At 45.3% G+C, this 15,585-nt stretch overlaps 1 protein-coding gene across 1 annotated transcript in view; it reads right to left on the bottom strand.

Annotated features, from left to right (window-relative positions):
* Positions 1 to 2,879: 2,879 nt before the first annotated feature.
* PAOX (polyamine oxidase) overlaps positions 2,880 to 15,585 on the bottom strand; it is a 56,537-nt gene continuing 43,831 nt past the window's right edge. Inside the window, exon 7 of the mRNA XM_029609600.1 lies at positions 2,880 to 4,020. Within this exon, the coding sequence (XP_029465460.1) occupies positions 3,880 to 4,020 (141 nt within the window). The 3' untranslated portion in view covers positions 2,880 to 3,879. The remainder of the gene's footprint in view (positions 4,021 to 15,585) is intronic.

Raw genomic sequence — 15,585 nt, forward strand, 5'->3', positions numbered from 1 at the left:
TGAGACATTCTGAAGGCCATACCTGAGAACTTTTGTCTTCCAGTCACCCTGAAATTACCATGGATTGGGGGGGGGGGGGGGGGCAACTGCACAGTGGGACCAGATGCTCACAAATTTGTTCTCATAAACACTTTTACATGTTCACACTTACTTTCACTGCTCATTCTCATGTCCATTTACACCTTTACTTCTGCCATTCTCCCAACACACTCAACTTATTTCTCTCCCTCTTCCATACACACATGCCTATTTACTTGCACTCAGCTCTCTCCTACTCACCTACATACACACTCTCAGATCTCTTCTTCCTACACAAATACTCTCACAGACATGCTCATTCATTCTCTCTCTCCCTGCCCCCTTTCAAAACACACTAGCAATTAGCAGACTCTAACTTAGCCTCTTCCTTCTGTGCTGCAGAAGTGGAAGCTGCCTGTTTCTTACTTCTCCTTTGATGCACGGGCAGGAAATCGCAATGTCAATTGGCCAAAGCAAACAGGATGGGGCAGGCAAGTGGCTGAATACAGGAAACAGGCTGTGCAGGAGCAGGTGGTGTCATGAGGAAGCAGAGTTATATGGTATGGAGATGGTAGAAATCACTGTCAAGTTCCTTCTTTTTCAGCAGCGCAGACCAATGACATTCCTTTCTTCTTTCTGGGTCCAAGCAGATTGGTTTTGCTGCAGCATCCGGAGATTTCTGGTATTGGCCCGGGCCAAATCCGGAGAGTTCCCAGGTATGATCCCTAGTGCTCTCCCTCCCTAACCCCTGCCTGATCCTCGGCTCTCCAGTCCTTTTCCTATATATTCCCTAGCAATGCTCCCCATTCACTTGTGCCACGTTGACCAATAGCATTGATCCAGCTTCTCCCCACAGTTGCCATCCCAACCTATGCACACGATCGTAGAAAAGGCATTGATCCAGTCCCTTCCCCAGGCCATTTATCACCATCATTTATTATCATTCTTATATATATAATCATTGATTTATTCACCAATTCATCACTATTATTCAATCAATATAATCAGTATCAATATTTAATATTAATCATCAATTCATCAGGCAGACCAATGAAACCCTGCCCAACCCATCCACCCCGAGCTGAAATTGTGCTCTTACTGTGGTGTATATATAGTCATCACGTTTGCCTTCTTATAGTTCTCTCTCTCTCTCTCTGGGATTGAAGCCGTGGAGTGTTTTTCAGTGTGCGCATGTGATCAGCAATGCGCAATCACGGAAATACAGTGGCTCCAGCACGTGTGCCGCGAGAGGTGCGGAAATAGCGGCATCCTGGAGATTTTAGCATCTTGCCCGGAGACCTGGAAATTTGTCTAAATTTCTGGAGTCTCCGGGCTAAATCCGGAGAGTACCCAGGTATGCTGAGGGCAACCTGGGTACTCCATTTAATGGAAAACGGTATTTTACTCCTATGACTTGGCTGTCTGAAAACTACCCTGCCTCAGTCTGCTGAAAAGTACATACAGCGTGCTATTCAGTGCATAGTTTAGCTTCCTTTTTTGGGGCCGGGGTTGAGGGCAGGATTAGAAAATAATGCGCACACCGGGGCTGATGCAAAAAAAAATGCGCTGAAAGCGAGCACTGAGTGTTCAGCGCCCACTTTCCTATCGTGCCCCCAGGCACCCCTCCAGGGGGCACCATGCAATATTTAAATTAAGGATCACGCTGTCAAGGAGGAGCTATGGTCGATTGCGTGTTCCTAGCGCCTCCTTGACAGCAGGTGCCCAGAAGAAGTCGGCTGTCCGCTAGTTAAAAAAACGGATGCTGAATTTATCAGCATCTGTTTTCCTAATCGGTGCACAGCCATGGGTTCGGAAAACGGATGCTGGTTAACTGAGCATCTGTTTCCAACTTGACTGTTGGCACTTTTTTTGAAAAAAAAATTTTTTTTAATCTTTTGTTCCTCCGACTTAATATCACCATGATGCTAAGTCAGAGGATGTACAGAAAAGTACTATTTTCTGCTTTGCTGTACAACCTTTTGGGGACGCTCAGAAATTAACACTTGCTCTGGGCAGACGTTAATTTCTGAGCACAAAAATATGTGATTTGGACGCACTTTTTTTTTTTTTTTTTTTTTGCATTTCAGTGACTAATAGCCTCATCAACATGCATTTGCATGTGATGAGCGCTTAGTTTTACAGCGCTTTGGATGAGCATTGTGAAGGCGCTAATCCCTTTTTAGCGAAAGGGGCTGGGGACGCACCTACAAAACCTGCATCCAACTGCAGGTTAAACAGTGCGCTCGGCTGAGCACACTGTATTGCATCGGCCCCAGATTGTTTTTTCCCAATCCGGGTGCATTATTTTCCATGAAAAATCCATCCACACAGAAAGTAGGTACAAAAGTTCAGGGGTACTTTGTCCTGTGGCAAGCTGCAAAAGGGAAGTCTGCACTTAGAAAATACCCACAGACTTTGCAGCAAAGCGGTCAGTTTAAAATTTACTCCCACATCTTTGGAAAAGCTCACAGATCTTAGAAACAACTCATTCCAGAGTAAGTAACTACTTTGAATAGTTTAAGTGATTTTGCAGCATGCTATTTAGAAGCAATGAAGTCCTTGTTTTTTTCCCATGGTGGACTTAAAGCTAATCTTTGTGGTATGCAATCTGTTGCTTTGTAAAATAGTACTGCCCCTTTAATGGGTGGGTCATCTTGTAAGTAGTCCTTTTATAACTGTGCCTCTGTACATTTGATGTTCTTCTGCTTCAGTCACATACTCAGCTACTTCCTTAAAATTTTATAAAAAAAATATAACTCTGCAAACGAGAAACTGTTGAGACTATCATGATGAAAACAGGTGTGGATTTGCTAACTGCACTTTGGATTAAGGCACTCTATAAATAAAATAAAAATATCAAATAAGGTTAAGCAAAATGCTTTATTTTGGTTTGCATCAATACTGAGATTTGAGAGAAGAATATAAAAGAAAAGCATACTGACTGCCCTTTGTGTGAAAATTCACCTGATGACAAGTGTTTGCACTATACCGAACTCCAGACTGTTAAGCAAAGTAAATTACATTTATTCATATCCTGTACGTTATGAAGCTTAAACCAACTGAGTTCTTTCTAGCTTCCTGGCTAGGAAAGTAGCTGTTTTCCCAATGGCAACAGAAAAGATTTATAAAAGAAATATTTTTAAAGAATTTAGTGCCCATGGTAAGACTTTGAATTGACAGCACTAGAAACGGAAGTTCTTCATTTTTATCACAGAGCAACTGCAGTACAGCAGGAGTCCTGAAAGCTTTCCTGAAAAAGTGTCTTAGCATATTTTTCTGCAACTTGGGTCTTTGGTGTCTTAAGCTAAGAATACAAAGTGGTATGTCACTGTGTTTATGGTTTTACTGATACAAATTCCTGCTCTTTGGAAACTGGGCCAAAGTGACCCAAGTTGGAGGATTATCTGCATTATTAAAGATATTGTTCCATTGGTGAGGGGTAATTAAAACACTGCATATTTAAAAATATAGAAATTACTATTTCATTCAAATATATATATTATATATTAGAGCTGCTTGTAGTTTTCAGTGGATAGACACGACCTTCCCATTTCAGTTTATGCAACACACACATCCTTAGGCGAGTCACGCAAACAGTGGCTCGAACAACTATTGCTAAATGCAAGGGACATTAGAAGCTTGATGGTAAGTCATGTGCTACATTTTCAGTTTCATAAACTGCAAGGGAATTAACATTAAATTTAAAATATAGTTGTCATTTAGTAGAATTTCAATTAAAAATACTAATTGTTCAAACTAAGAGAGCAGTTCTGAAACAATGAAAGAAAAATGAAAACTGCTCAGTAAGAGTTGAAAGAAACCTAACATCAATCTTAACAGAGAAAAAGTGCTGAGTAGCTTTCAGAGATTTGCTTTGCAGCGTTGAGCATCATACAGACAAATGAGGCGATCTGCTTCTCTCCAACCAGAAAGTAAGGCCCCGTGGGTGGTGGAATAAAAATTTCGGTGCATGGCCTCTCCAGCAAAAAGAACCTGCAAAGGCTGAAGGCAAACACAGGAGAATATACGTTAGCACTTAGTTACAAAGTTGTCTTTTTTTTTTTTCTCTATTATTATATAAGGAAGGACTTCAATATTTTCATGACTTTCAGGAGTCTGCAGAGTTGTGTATGAAGCATCAAGAAGTCAAAGGGAAAGTTTTGTTTTATTTTTGTGTGAATAATGGAGTACATTATGGGGTAGATTTTCAAAAACGGCGCGTTCGTTTTTGTTGGCGCTCCAGGCGCCAACAAAAGTACGCGGGATTTTAGTAGATACGCGCGTAGCCGCTAAAATCCTGGATCGGCGCGCGCAAGGCTGCCTATTCCGTGTAGCCGGCGCGCACCGAGCCGCGCAGCCTGCCGCCGTTCCCTCCAAGGCCGCTCCGAAATCGGAGCGGCCTCGGAGGGAATTCGCTATCGCCCTCCCCTCACCTTCCCCTCCCTTCCTCTACCTAACCCACCCCCCCGGCCCTGTCTAAACCCCCCCCTACCTTTGTTGGGGGATTTACGCCTCCCGGAGGGAGAAGTAAATCCCCGCGCGCCAGCGGGCCGCTGGCGCGCCTAGACGCAACCCAGGGGCAGTTCCGGAGGGCGCGGCCACGCCCCCGGCCGAAACCACGCCCCCGGGCCCGCCCCCAAAACGCCGCGTCCCGCCCCGAAAACGCTGCGCCGATCGGCCCCGCCCCCACGACACGCCCCCCTCGGAAAACCCCGGGACTTACGCGAGTCCCGGGGCTCTGCGCGCGCCGGTAGGCCTATTGAACATAGGCGCACCGGCGCGCAGGGCCCTGCTCGCGTAAATCCAGGCAGATTTACGCGAGCAGGGCTCTTAAAATCCGCCCCTATATATACTAGGGTTTGTGCCCCTGCTTGCTTCACTCGCCAATCCCATCTGTAGGGTAAGGAGTGGTGGGGTAGGCGGAGGTAAGGTAGGGAGGGGGGTGTGTGTGTGTCTGGGGGCAGGCTTTCCCTTTTCATTTTCAACTTTGTCCCCCTCTCCTCACTTCTGGGTGTGGTGGGGTGAGGGTATAGGATGGGTGTGTGGGAGGGATATATATAGTGGGGGCACTCTTCCCCCTCTTAACCCATGTGTTTATTGGGGGGGTAGGAGGGAGGTGTGACCGGAGGGGTGGGTGGTCTGTGTAAGTGCACGCAGGGAGAGATGATGGTGTTGAGAGATGTGAGCGGAGGGGTTGGGGCAGACTGGTGGTGTGGTGTAATGTGAGTGGGGTGCATGGGATGAGTGGCAGGGGAAGAAGTGAATTTGCATGCACGCTTTGTTCCCCTCTGCCTTACTTCACATGCCACGGGCTGTTCTTCTGTCCTCTCCTTCACAATTTTGTTCCCCTTTCCTGCTCCTCCGTCTCTCTTCCCTCCTCTCTCCTTCTCCTCCTTACTTACCTCTCCTTGCACTCTACAGTCCTCATTAAACCCCCTTCCCTTTCCTACTGCTTCCCGTGTGTGTGTGTGTGTGTGTGTGTGTGGGGAGGAGGATGATAATAGTGTATTTATTTTATTTATTTAAAAGTCCTTTTAAACCCGCTCCCTCCAAGGTTTGGGGCAGGGTATATAAAAACATACATAAAATCCAACATATACATTAACAGAATAATACCCAACAGTGTATCAGGGAAGACATCCAACAGCGTTACAGAGGGAGGCTAACAATTGTGCATTTCTCTGAAACAAATGAGGAGGAAGATGTTATGGGGAGATGCACCTCACAACCTAAGGAGGTCTCGAAATGTGATATTGAAAGTGGTTTTTAAGAGCGCTTCTAAATTCCTTAGGATCGTTGAGACAACAAAGTTGTAATAGTTTAGGTCTGGCTTTTGAGAAGAATCTCTCTTGTGGCATGCAAATGAGCAAGCCACGGGGGAGGGAATGTCTAGTAGTTGTTGGCCTGAGGAGTGTAAAATCTGAGTGAAATTGATCCAGGGGGAGTTTATATTGTGTAGGAGGTTATGGATAATTGAAGCAATTTTATATTGAATGCACGATTGTACTGGCAACCAGGGAATTGAGAAAAGTACAGGTGTGATATGGTCTTTGAAACTTACTTTAGTTAAGATTCTTGCTGTAGAGTTTTAGATAATTTGAAGCGACTGTAGTGTGGTTTGAGTAAGCCATTGTACAGAGCATTACAATAATCAAGGGACAAGAAAATAAATGCTTGTGTAGGGGTGAGGGCATTCCCTCCCTCTCCTCACCCCTGTATGTATGTGTGTGGGTAGGTTGAGGGGGATGAGTGAGGGAAGGTGTGGGATATATGTTTATGTATCCTTTCCCCGTTGCATTCTTCACTTTGTAGGCCTCTTGTGTATGTATGTGTGGGTGGGGGAAATGAGTGAATATGAATGTGTGTGTGTATGGCTGGGGGCACTCTTTCCACCTTACATTCTCCAGTTTGCCCTCCTTTCCTCATCCCTGTGTGTATGGGGAGGGATGGGGAAAACGTGTGTATGCCCCCCATCCATTTTGCACTCCATCCTCCCTCACTCAACCTTCTTCCACACTCTAGCACTTCTGTTACTCCCCTCCCCTCATCCACTTTGCATTTCCCTATCTCTCACTCAACCCTTTCCCTTCCCTCCCCACTGTGGCATGCCCACCTCCCATCCTCCTCCTCCGTTTTCCCTCCCTTCCCCCTCTGGCACTCCTCTTACTCCCCTCCCCTCCCCTCTCCTCTCCCCCAACCCTTTTCTCTCTTTCATTCACTCACTCCCTTTCCTCCCCTCCCACTTCCTGCAGCTGGTGGGGCCAGGGAAACCCTACCAGCTGCTGGACCCACAGCTGTGGAGCTGATCTCATGGTCTCCATTCTTCGCCTCGGACTGCTTCCTGCCGCTGCTGGGGCCTGGGAAATTGCAGAAGCCCTGCCACTATGGTACCTTTTATTCTCTTCTGCTGGTGAGGCACAATAAATCTCTCCTGCCTCTCCATGGATTTGGCACCAGTTCTCAAAGGGAAAGGACATGCACACTGTCCCTTTGACAATTGCCCAGGGAAAATGTATATGCAGAGATCTTCACCTACTTTTTAATTTTTGCAGTTACTTTTTCCCCTGAAAAATACCACATTATAGTTTTGAAAATGCAAAACTGCACATTGTTGCCTCCCTTGGCCTAACCTAGTCTCGGGAACACCTCCTTGAAAATGCAGGTAAAAGTACATGTCGTGGAACAATGCATGCACTTTTATCTGCATATAAGGTGGGCAATTTTCAAAAGCCATTTACTCAGGTGGGAATTGCCTTCCACATATACCGGATGATGCGGTTTTCCTTATATTATCATTGCTGGAGGGCTCTCTGATAAGAAATATAGCTGCAATGAAATTCAAAGCTCAGGCTGATTCATTCAGGCGCTGAAATGATCCAACATGATGGTAGCTCCTGAAAGATTCATCTAGATTCTGCTACTAGTAAACTGTGCAGATATGACCTGTAATTTAAAGAAAATATAAATCTCATTTGGATAGTCTAAGAGACTCATGTGTCACCAGAAACTCACTTTAATTTAAAAGAAAAATCTGTTACACCCGTTGTTGTGCAGCAAGGTGGCAATAACCGGCTCAGAATACCCTTTCAGCCGCAAGCATCGCCTCTCAAAAGCCAAGCCGTGAGACAAAAGTAATCTGCCAGATCCATGAAGATGGATCCTTGCTGAAGCAACCCTGAGAGGCCCGTCTACTCTGAGATGTACCAGATCCACAAACCACGGATGGCGCGGCTATTCCAGAGCCAGAAGAATCATTTTCCCTGGGTGGCCCTCTATGCAACGCAAGATGCGACCTACGAGAGGCCATGGAGGAACCACACAGAGCAGGATTTCTTTTGGCCAAGGAAGTATCAGAGCATCCATCCCCTTGGACCCGACCTCCCGCCTGTGACTGAGGAACCAAACCACCTTGGCATTGCTGCGTGACGACATCAGATCCAGCTGTGGGTTGCCCCTTCTAATGCAAATGAGGTTGAAGGCCTCCGAGAATAACTCCCATTCCCCTGGGTCTAGCTGTTGCCTGCTGAGGTAGTCTGCCTGCACATTGTCGACTCCTGTGACGTGCGACACTGCTGTTCCTTCCAGGTGCAGTTCTGCCCAGGCAAACAGCTCCCGAGCCACCCTGTGATTCTTTGTCCCTCCCTAATGATTGATGTACGCCATTGTCATCGCATTGTCCTAGAAAATCCTTACCATTTTTCCTGAAACGTGTAGAAGGAATGACAATGCTTTGTGCACCACCCTCATTTCCAGGTGATTGATAGACCAGGATGCTTCTGCTGGCACCTACAGACCTTAAGCCATCCATCCCTGACAGACCACCCTCCCCAACCTATGAGGCTGGCATCAGTGGTTACCACCACCCAGTCTGGAGTCTCCAGGTCCACTCCCTTTTCCAAATTAAGGCGAGACAGCCACCAAGAGACTGGATCTGCATTCCTCCTGCAGAGGTAAAGGAAGATGATACTTCGACAACAGATCCCAACGGGATAAAAGTGCCCTCTGGAGTGGATGCATATGAACAAATGCCCACGGCACCAAATCTAACATGAATGCCATGGAGCCCAGCACCTGCTAATAATCACAGACCCTGGGCGCCAAGAGGTGTAATAGACGAGTCACTTACGTCTATAACTTCTCTACTCTGTCTAAAGTCAGGAACACCTGGCCAATCCAGATGTTGAATCATGCCCTAGGTATTCCAAAGACTGGGCCAGCACTAGATGACTCTTTGCCAGGTTTATCACCCAACCCAGCAATCGCAACCTTTCCATGACCCATTGAATGACAGCATTTCTTCTCCGACTTTGCCCAAATGAGCCAGTCATCCAGGTAAGGATGAACTAGAATCCCTTCCCTTCTGAGGGTCATTGCTGTCACCACCATTGCCTTTGTGAATGTCCGTGGAAGTGCTGCCCTAATAGCATAAACCTCAGAAACTTCTGATATTCCGCTCATATAGGAATATGCAGGTAGGCTTCTGTCAGGGCCAGTGACGCCAGAAACTCTCCCCTGTGGAATGCTGCTATCACCGTCTGCAATATTTCCATATGAAAGTGCAGGACTCACAATGCCAAATTGACTTTCTGAAGATCCAGAATAGGCCGAAAAGTACCATCGAACCATGAAATAAATCAAGTACCTCCCCTGTCCCTGCTCTGCTGGCGGGACTGGAACATTTGCATCCAGACCTTGCAACCGCCTCTCACTTGCTTTGAGACGAGCAATGAGACTCCAGAAAGGCTTCTCTGGGCGCAAACATTCTAAAGCGTAACTGCCCTTTACCACCTCCCAGATCCATTGGTCCGACGTGATCTTGGTCCACTCCCCGTAAAAACAGGCTAATATTCCCCCTACAGTCTCTAAGGAAGAGTGGACCCCTCTGGCCTCATTGTGAGGACTTTCCTCCTCTAGTGCCGACTGGCAGAGTCCCTGGAGGGTTTGTGGACACCATGAAAGGGACTGCTGTATTTCTGAGGTTTGCTTTTGTCCCGAGGTTGAAGAACTCTTGCTGAAGTGAAACCTCTTCATATCCTAAAAATGGGGACAGGCCGGAAAATTCTTCTTGCCACTCTTATTATCCTCTGGCAACACGTTTCCATTCGACTCTTCCAGATGCTTCATCAGCTGGTCAGGATCTTCACTGAACAGCAGCTTCCCCTTAAAGGGGAAATTACAGAACTAGGTCTTGGACCACATATCCGCTGACCAGTTTTGCAACCACAATAGCAGGTGAGCCGTAACTGCTGAGACCATACTTCTGGCTGATGTGCAAACCAACTCATATAGCGCATCGGCCTTAGCGCATGCGAAAACGCCATAACGCATGATGCGATGCTAATTCGGAAAAGGGGGAAGAGTTTGGGGTGGGATTTATGCCCAAGTGGGCTGGCTTCGCAAACCGAAGCCATATCTCACGGTTTTAACGCAGGAAGTAACTACACCTTTTTCATTTGCGTTAATCTGTGCAATATGGCTTTAATGCACTTTGTGATATTTTCGCACATAGTATTCTGAGAGAGAGAGAGAAACTATAAGGCCCTTCTAGTACTTAGGTATTTATACCTCTATATGAGGCCTACCTAGTAACTCGAGGTGAGGTTTAAGTAGTAGTGTAGGGGTTAGGGGCCCTTTTGACATTCAGAGTGAGATGTACAAACAGAGCAGTACACTCTTGTAAAGATTTGATGACCTTCGGAGTGAGGAAACTCGCACAAAGATGAGATTTGTACAATATTCTCTCAACCTAGCTTGATGTTTCCCAGGTAGAGTCCATCAAGCTAGGTTGTGAAAACTCTCTCCCACCCCCCCCCCACCCCCAGTGTTTGTAGGTAGGAATTGCAACAATTGTGGTACTTACCGCAAAATGCGAAAAAGTTATCGCACTCTGCAGTAATACCTATGAGAAGCGCTAAGATAGCGCACTTTGCGATAAACAGGCTATTACCATAAAACACACCCCTTTTCCTATCGCATGCGATATTTACTGCATTTTGATAAATCTAGGCCTTAGAGAGCAGCTGCTGGCCCTGGGGCCGCTTCCTCCCTGCTCCCTTCCTAGCCAAATAGGCTTTGTAAAGGAGCAGAACAAAATCTGCCGAGAAATCTTCCAGCTCCATGGAATCCTCAGCCTGCATGCTTCCTTCAGACTCTCACACCCCCCATTCCTGGTCCTCTGATACAGATTGGTCCATAGGAGTAAGAGAAGGAGCGGAGTCCCTGGGCCCCCTGGAAGCATCCTGCTTCTTACTGTGTACCTCAGCCGAATTAGCTGCACTCCTGACCCCCCCTCCCCCAGGACCTCTGCAGCTGACCCTGCCAACTCTCTTCATGCTATCTGCCTCAGTGGAGGTTCCCCCCCCCCCCCCCAGGCATAGTCCGTGCAAAACACAGAAGAATTAAGCCAGCCGCACAGCAAACTGCATGTCCTGCAGGTTCTCCCTAGTTGAAATGGTGCCATTGTAATTGTCCACATGGCCCAAGCACAGCTCTGCACGGTTAAGCAGGCCCACAGAGGTGCGCTACTGAAAGAGCCCTGCTGCCAGTACGAGTCACCCTCCTCGAACTGTTCCGGACCCCAGTGCTGATGAGGGACTGCACTCTCTCTGTGGTTCTAATAGCTCCTGCTGAAAACATGCACCACATGTCCTGCCTTTCGTGCTTCTGTAGCCTTCTCTTCTTTTTTTTTTAACAATTTAAAGGCACTGGAGAGGAGATCACGGAAGGAGAGAGGGAGCCAGACCCTGACTCAATTCCTCCAGATGTAGCAGGCAGAGACCAGACAGGGATCACCAAATCCCCGCTCACCTGGCTCTACCTGAGGGATGGTCCATGAAGGTGCCTAACACCTCAGAGAGCACCTCTTCTAAAAATTCAGACTTTATTTTTTTCCAATTTCTCTCAGACTAGGTTTGCACCTCTACTATCTGCTGTAGACAGAGAAATACTGATGGACTGCAGGTGGCACTCTCCGTTATGTAGCAGTGCCTGAAAAGTTTTTATTCTCTACCTCCATCTGCTGGAAGGGATGCAAAACCGACTTGTCTGGGCTGATCTGGGGTAGGAACAGGAACTATATGTTAGAAAAGTACACAAGAGTAAGAGGAAAAAGAAATCTATCTGGTTCTCAAAGGAGGTGGCTGAAAAAAAACAAAGGCAAAAAGAACAGCATTCAAGAAGTATAAAGAATCCCAACAAAGGGAACTGAAGAAGGAAATCAGGAAAGCAAAAGGTCAAGTGGAAGAAAGGATTGCCAAAGAGGTAAAGCAAAGTGACAAAACATTTTTCAGATATATCAGAAAAAGAAGGCAGGCTGGAAGTTGTATAGTAAAACTGAAAGGTGATGCGGATCAATGCATGCAGAGATGAAAAAATGGTGGAAATATTAAACAAATACCTAAGTTCAGCGTTCACTGAAGAAGGACCATAGCTGGTTTAGAAGACCGTAGATAGGGATGGGGTAGATGAAACTCTGTTTATGGAACAGAATGTATGGGAAGAGCTAGACAAATTAAAAGTGGACAAGACCATGGAGTCGGATGAGGAAGGTACGGAGAAGGGCAAACAAAATGATAAAGGGGATGCAACAGCTCCCCTTTGAGGAAAGGATGAAGAGGTTAGGGCTGTTCAGCTTGGAGAAGAGATGGCTGAGGTGGGATATGATAGAGGTCTTTAAAATCATAGTTCTTGAACGAGTAGATGTGAATCGGTTGTTTACACTTTCGGATAATAGAAGGACTAGGGGGCACCCCATGAAGTTAGCAAGTAGCACATTTAAGACTAATTGGAGAAAGTTCTTCTTCACTCAACACACAATTAAGCTCTGGAATTTGTTGCCAGAGGATGTGGTTAGTGCATTTATTGTAGCTAGGTTTAAAAAAGGTTTGGATAGTCCAAAATGGCGGAGAGGTAAGACGTGTGTGAACGTCTCCAACTTACCTCGACTGAATTCCTATGCCACATTCTGGCCACAAGAAGAGAGCGAGGGAGCGGCTAGCTCTGGAGCCCCCCTCGACTCAGCCGGTCACAGGCCCCATTGATGCTCACTTACGCTGGGGTGCAGAGGCTCCAGGCATGAGCTCGCTGGCCGACAATTGGAGGGAAGAGGAGTCCGAGGTTGGCCCTGAGCTGTCGACATCATTCTCGCCAGAGGATAGACGCCCACCCGAGAATCCCGCGCAGAGACGAGACGATCAACTGCGGGAGGAACCGGAGGTACTGGACTTGAGTGTCTCACGAGAACCCTTTCTGGAGACCGAGTTGACAGAGGGAAGTAACTCTGCGTTACTCCATCCGGGTCGGGAGATGGGAGAAGATACACTAGAAGCAGTACAACAATCGCAGAGAAGGGAGACGCCAGAGCGAACTGTTGGAGAACTTGAAAGCCTGGGACAATTTTGTGAGCTGGTAAGGCCTCAAACTTTCACATTAGAAACTATTTGGGAGGCAATAAAAGAGACTAATAATAACATCTCACATCAAATATTAACAACAGCTAAAAGTGTGGAAAAATTAGAAGGGAGAATGGTTACTGCTGGAAACATACAAAAGACACAAACCCTGGAGGTAAAAATGAAAAGTATGAATAATTCACAACTTGGAATGATTAAGGAGAATCAGATACTCCATCAGAAAATGGAGAACCTGGATAATCAGATGCGGGCAAGAAACTTGAGATGCATTAATTTTCCCAAATTGCCATATATGACACCTAAGGAGCTTTGAAGAAAATATATGTTGGAAGTTTTAAAAATTACAGAGGAAGCTCTACCTATTATTTCCAAAGTATATCATATTCCTCCAATGAAGAAAACTGGGATTGATTCTGACAACTTTCAAATATTGGCACCCAGGGAAACACCAAATTTGGACATAGTAGTAGTCCTTGAACAGTCTACCTTAATTGTAGTATTTCTACTCGAATCTGACAAAGAGTGGGTTTTAAAAAAATATTTCTCCCATCGTACTGAAATGGTTCTTGGTTATAAAGTTCAGATTTTTCCTGACCTTTCAAGGTCGACGCAGAAAAGGCATCAACAATTTCTCTTGTTGAAATCACAAATTTTGGAAATGGGAGGTTTATTTTTGTTAAAATTTCCCTGTAAATGTTTAAGTTTCACGGTAACTCCTTTTTGTTCTTTCAACCGTCCCAATTAACTTCTTTTATAACTAGTAAAAAGAATACAGTGGTTTCTTCCTCCCCAGCAAATTGATTGTATACTTCTAAAAGTGTAATCATAAGTCTATCATAGTATCATAGAGAATTTTGGATAATAGAAAGACTAGGGGGCACTCCATGAAGTTAGCATGGGCACATTTAAAATTAATCGGAGAAAGTTCTTTTTTACTCAACGCACAATTAAACTCTGGAATTTGTTGCCAGAGGATGTGGTTAGTGCAGTTAGTATAGCGGTGTTTAAAAAAGGATTGGATAAGTTCTTGGAGGAGAAGTCCATTACCTGCTATTAAGTTCACTTAGAGAATAGCCACTGCCATTAGCAATGGTAACATGGAATAGACTTAGTTTTTGGGTACTTGCCAGGTTCTTATGGACTGGATTGGCCACTGTTGGAAACAGGATGCTGGGCTTGATGGACCCTTGGTCTGACCCAGTATGGCATTTTCTTATGTTCTTATAATAAAATGCACTCCCTTTATCAGGCTGTTGATTAAATAAATTCCCAAGGTTGTGTGAATTTTGGACCGATATTTGAGGGCTTAATGATATACAACGTAGCTTGTAATTGTGGATTTTTCCTTTGTAGAATTTACCATTGTAGAATTTACCATTGTTGTATTACAATTATATTATAAAGTGAATGAGAGGAGGATAAAATCCTTTATATTTTGGTTAACTTGTTATCCTAATTGTTAAAGTGCTACGAAGTATGTATTTCATTTCAAGTAATTCTTGATATATTTGTAAAAATGATAAAAAAAAAAAAGGTTTGGATAAGTTCTTGGAGGAGAAGTCCATTAACGGCTATTAATCAAGTTTACTTAGGGAATAGCCACTGCTATTAATTGCATCAGTAGCATGGGATCTTCTTAGTGTTTGGGTAATTGCCAGGTTCTTGTGGCCTGGTTTGGCCTCTGTTGGAAACAGGATGCTGGGCTTGATGGACCCTTGGTCTGACCCAGCAAGGCAATTTCTTATGTTCTTATGTTTCTTATTTCTTAGGTACATCCCAGGATCCTGAGGGAGTTCAGAGATGTGCTGACGGGTCCACTGAAGGACTTGTTTAAGAGACCCCTGGAAACGGAAGTGGTGCCGTGGGACTGAAGAAGAGCAGTGGTGGTCCCACTTCACAAGAGTACTAGCAGAAAGGAGGCTGGAAATTAGCCTTACCTCAGTGGTGGGAAAATTAATAAAGCCGCCATTAAAGGAAAGGATAGTGAACTATCTTCAATCGGGTGGACCTGAAGTAACATGGCTTCATCAGGGGAAGGTCCTGTCAGACAAATCTGATTGAATGACTAGAGAATTGGATCAAGGAAGAGTGCTAGGTGTGAGCTACTTGGATTTTAGCAAAGCTTTCAATACAGTCCCACATAGGAGACTTGTGAATAAAATGAGAAGCTTGGGAGTAACCACCAAGGTGGTGGCATGGATTAGAACCTGGTTGACTGATAGGAGACAATGTGAAATGGTAAACGGAACCTACTCTGAAGAAAGAACAGTGTTAAGTGGAGTGCCACAGAGATCGTTGTTTGGACGGGTTCTGTTCAATATCTTTGTGAGCAACAGTGTGGAAGGGATAGAAGATAAAGTTTGTCTATTTGCGGATGATACTAAGATCTGCAAAAGAGTGGACATGCCTGATGGATAGAGAGAATGAAAAGTGATTTAAGAAAGCTTGAAGAGTGGTCGAAGACTTGGCAGCTGGGATTAAATGCCAAGAAGTGCAAAGTCATGCATCTGGGATGCGGTAATCCAAAAGAGCTGTATATGATGGGGTGTGAAAGACTGATGTGCATAGACCAAGATAGGGACCTTGGGATAGTAGTGACTGGTGATCTAAAGATGATGAAGCAATGTGACAAGGCGATAGCTAAACCAGAAGAATG

This window comes from Rhinatrema bivittatum, chromosome 7 (genome assembly GCF_901001135.1).
Source record: "Rhinatrema bivittatum chromosome 7, aRhiBiv1.1, whole genome shotgun sequence".
NCBI lineage: Eukaryota > Metazoa > Chordata > Amphibia > Gymnophiona > Rhinatrematidae > Rhinatrema > Rhinatrema bivittatum.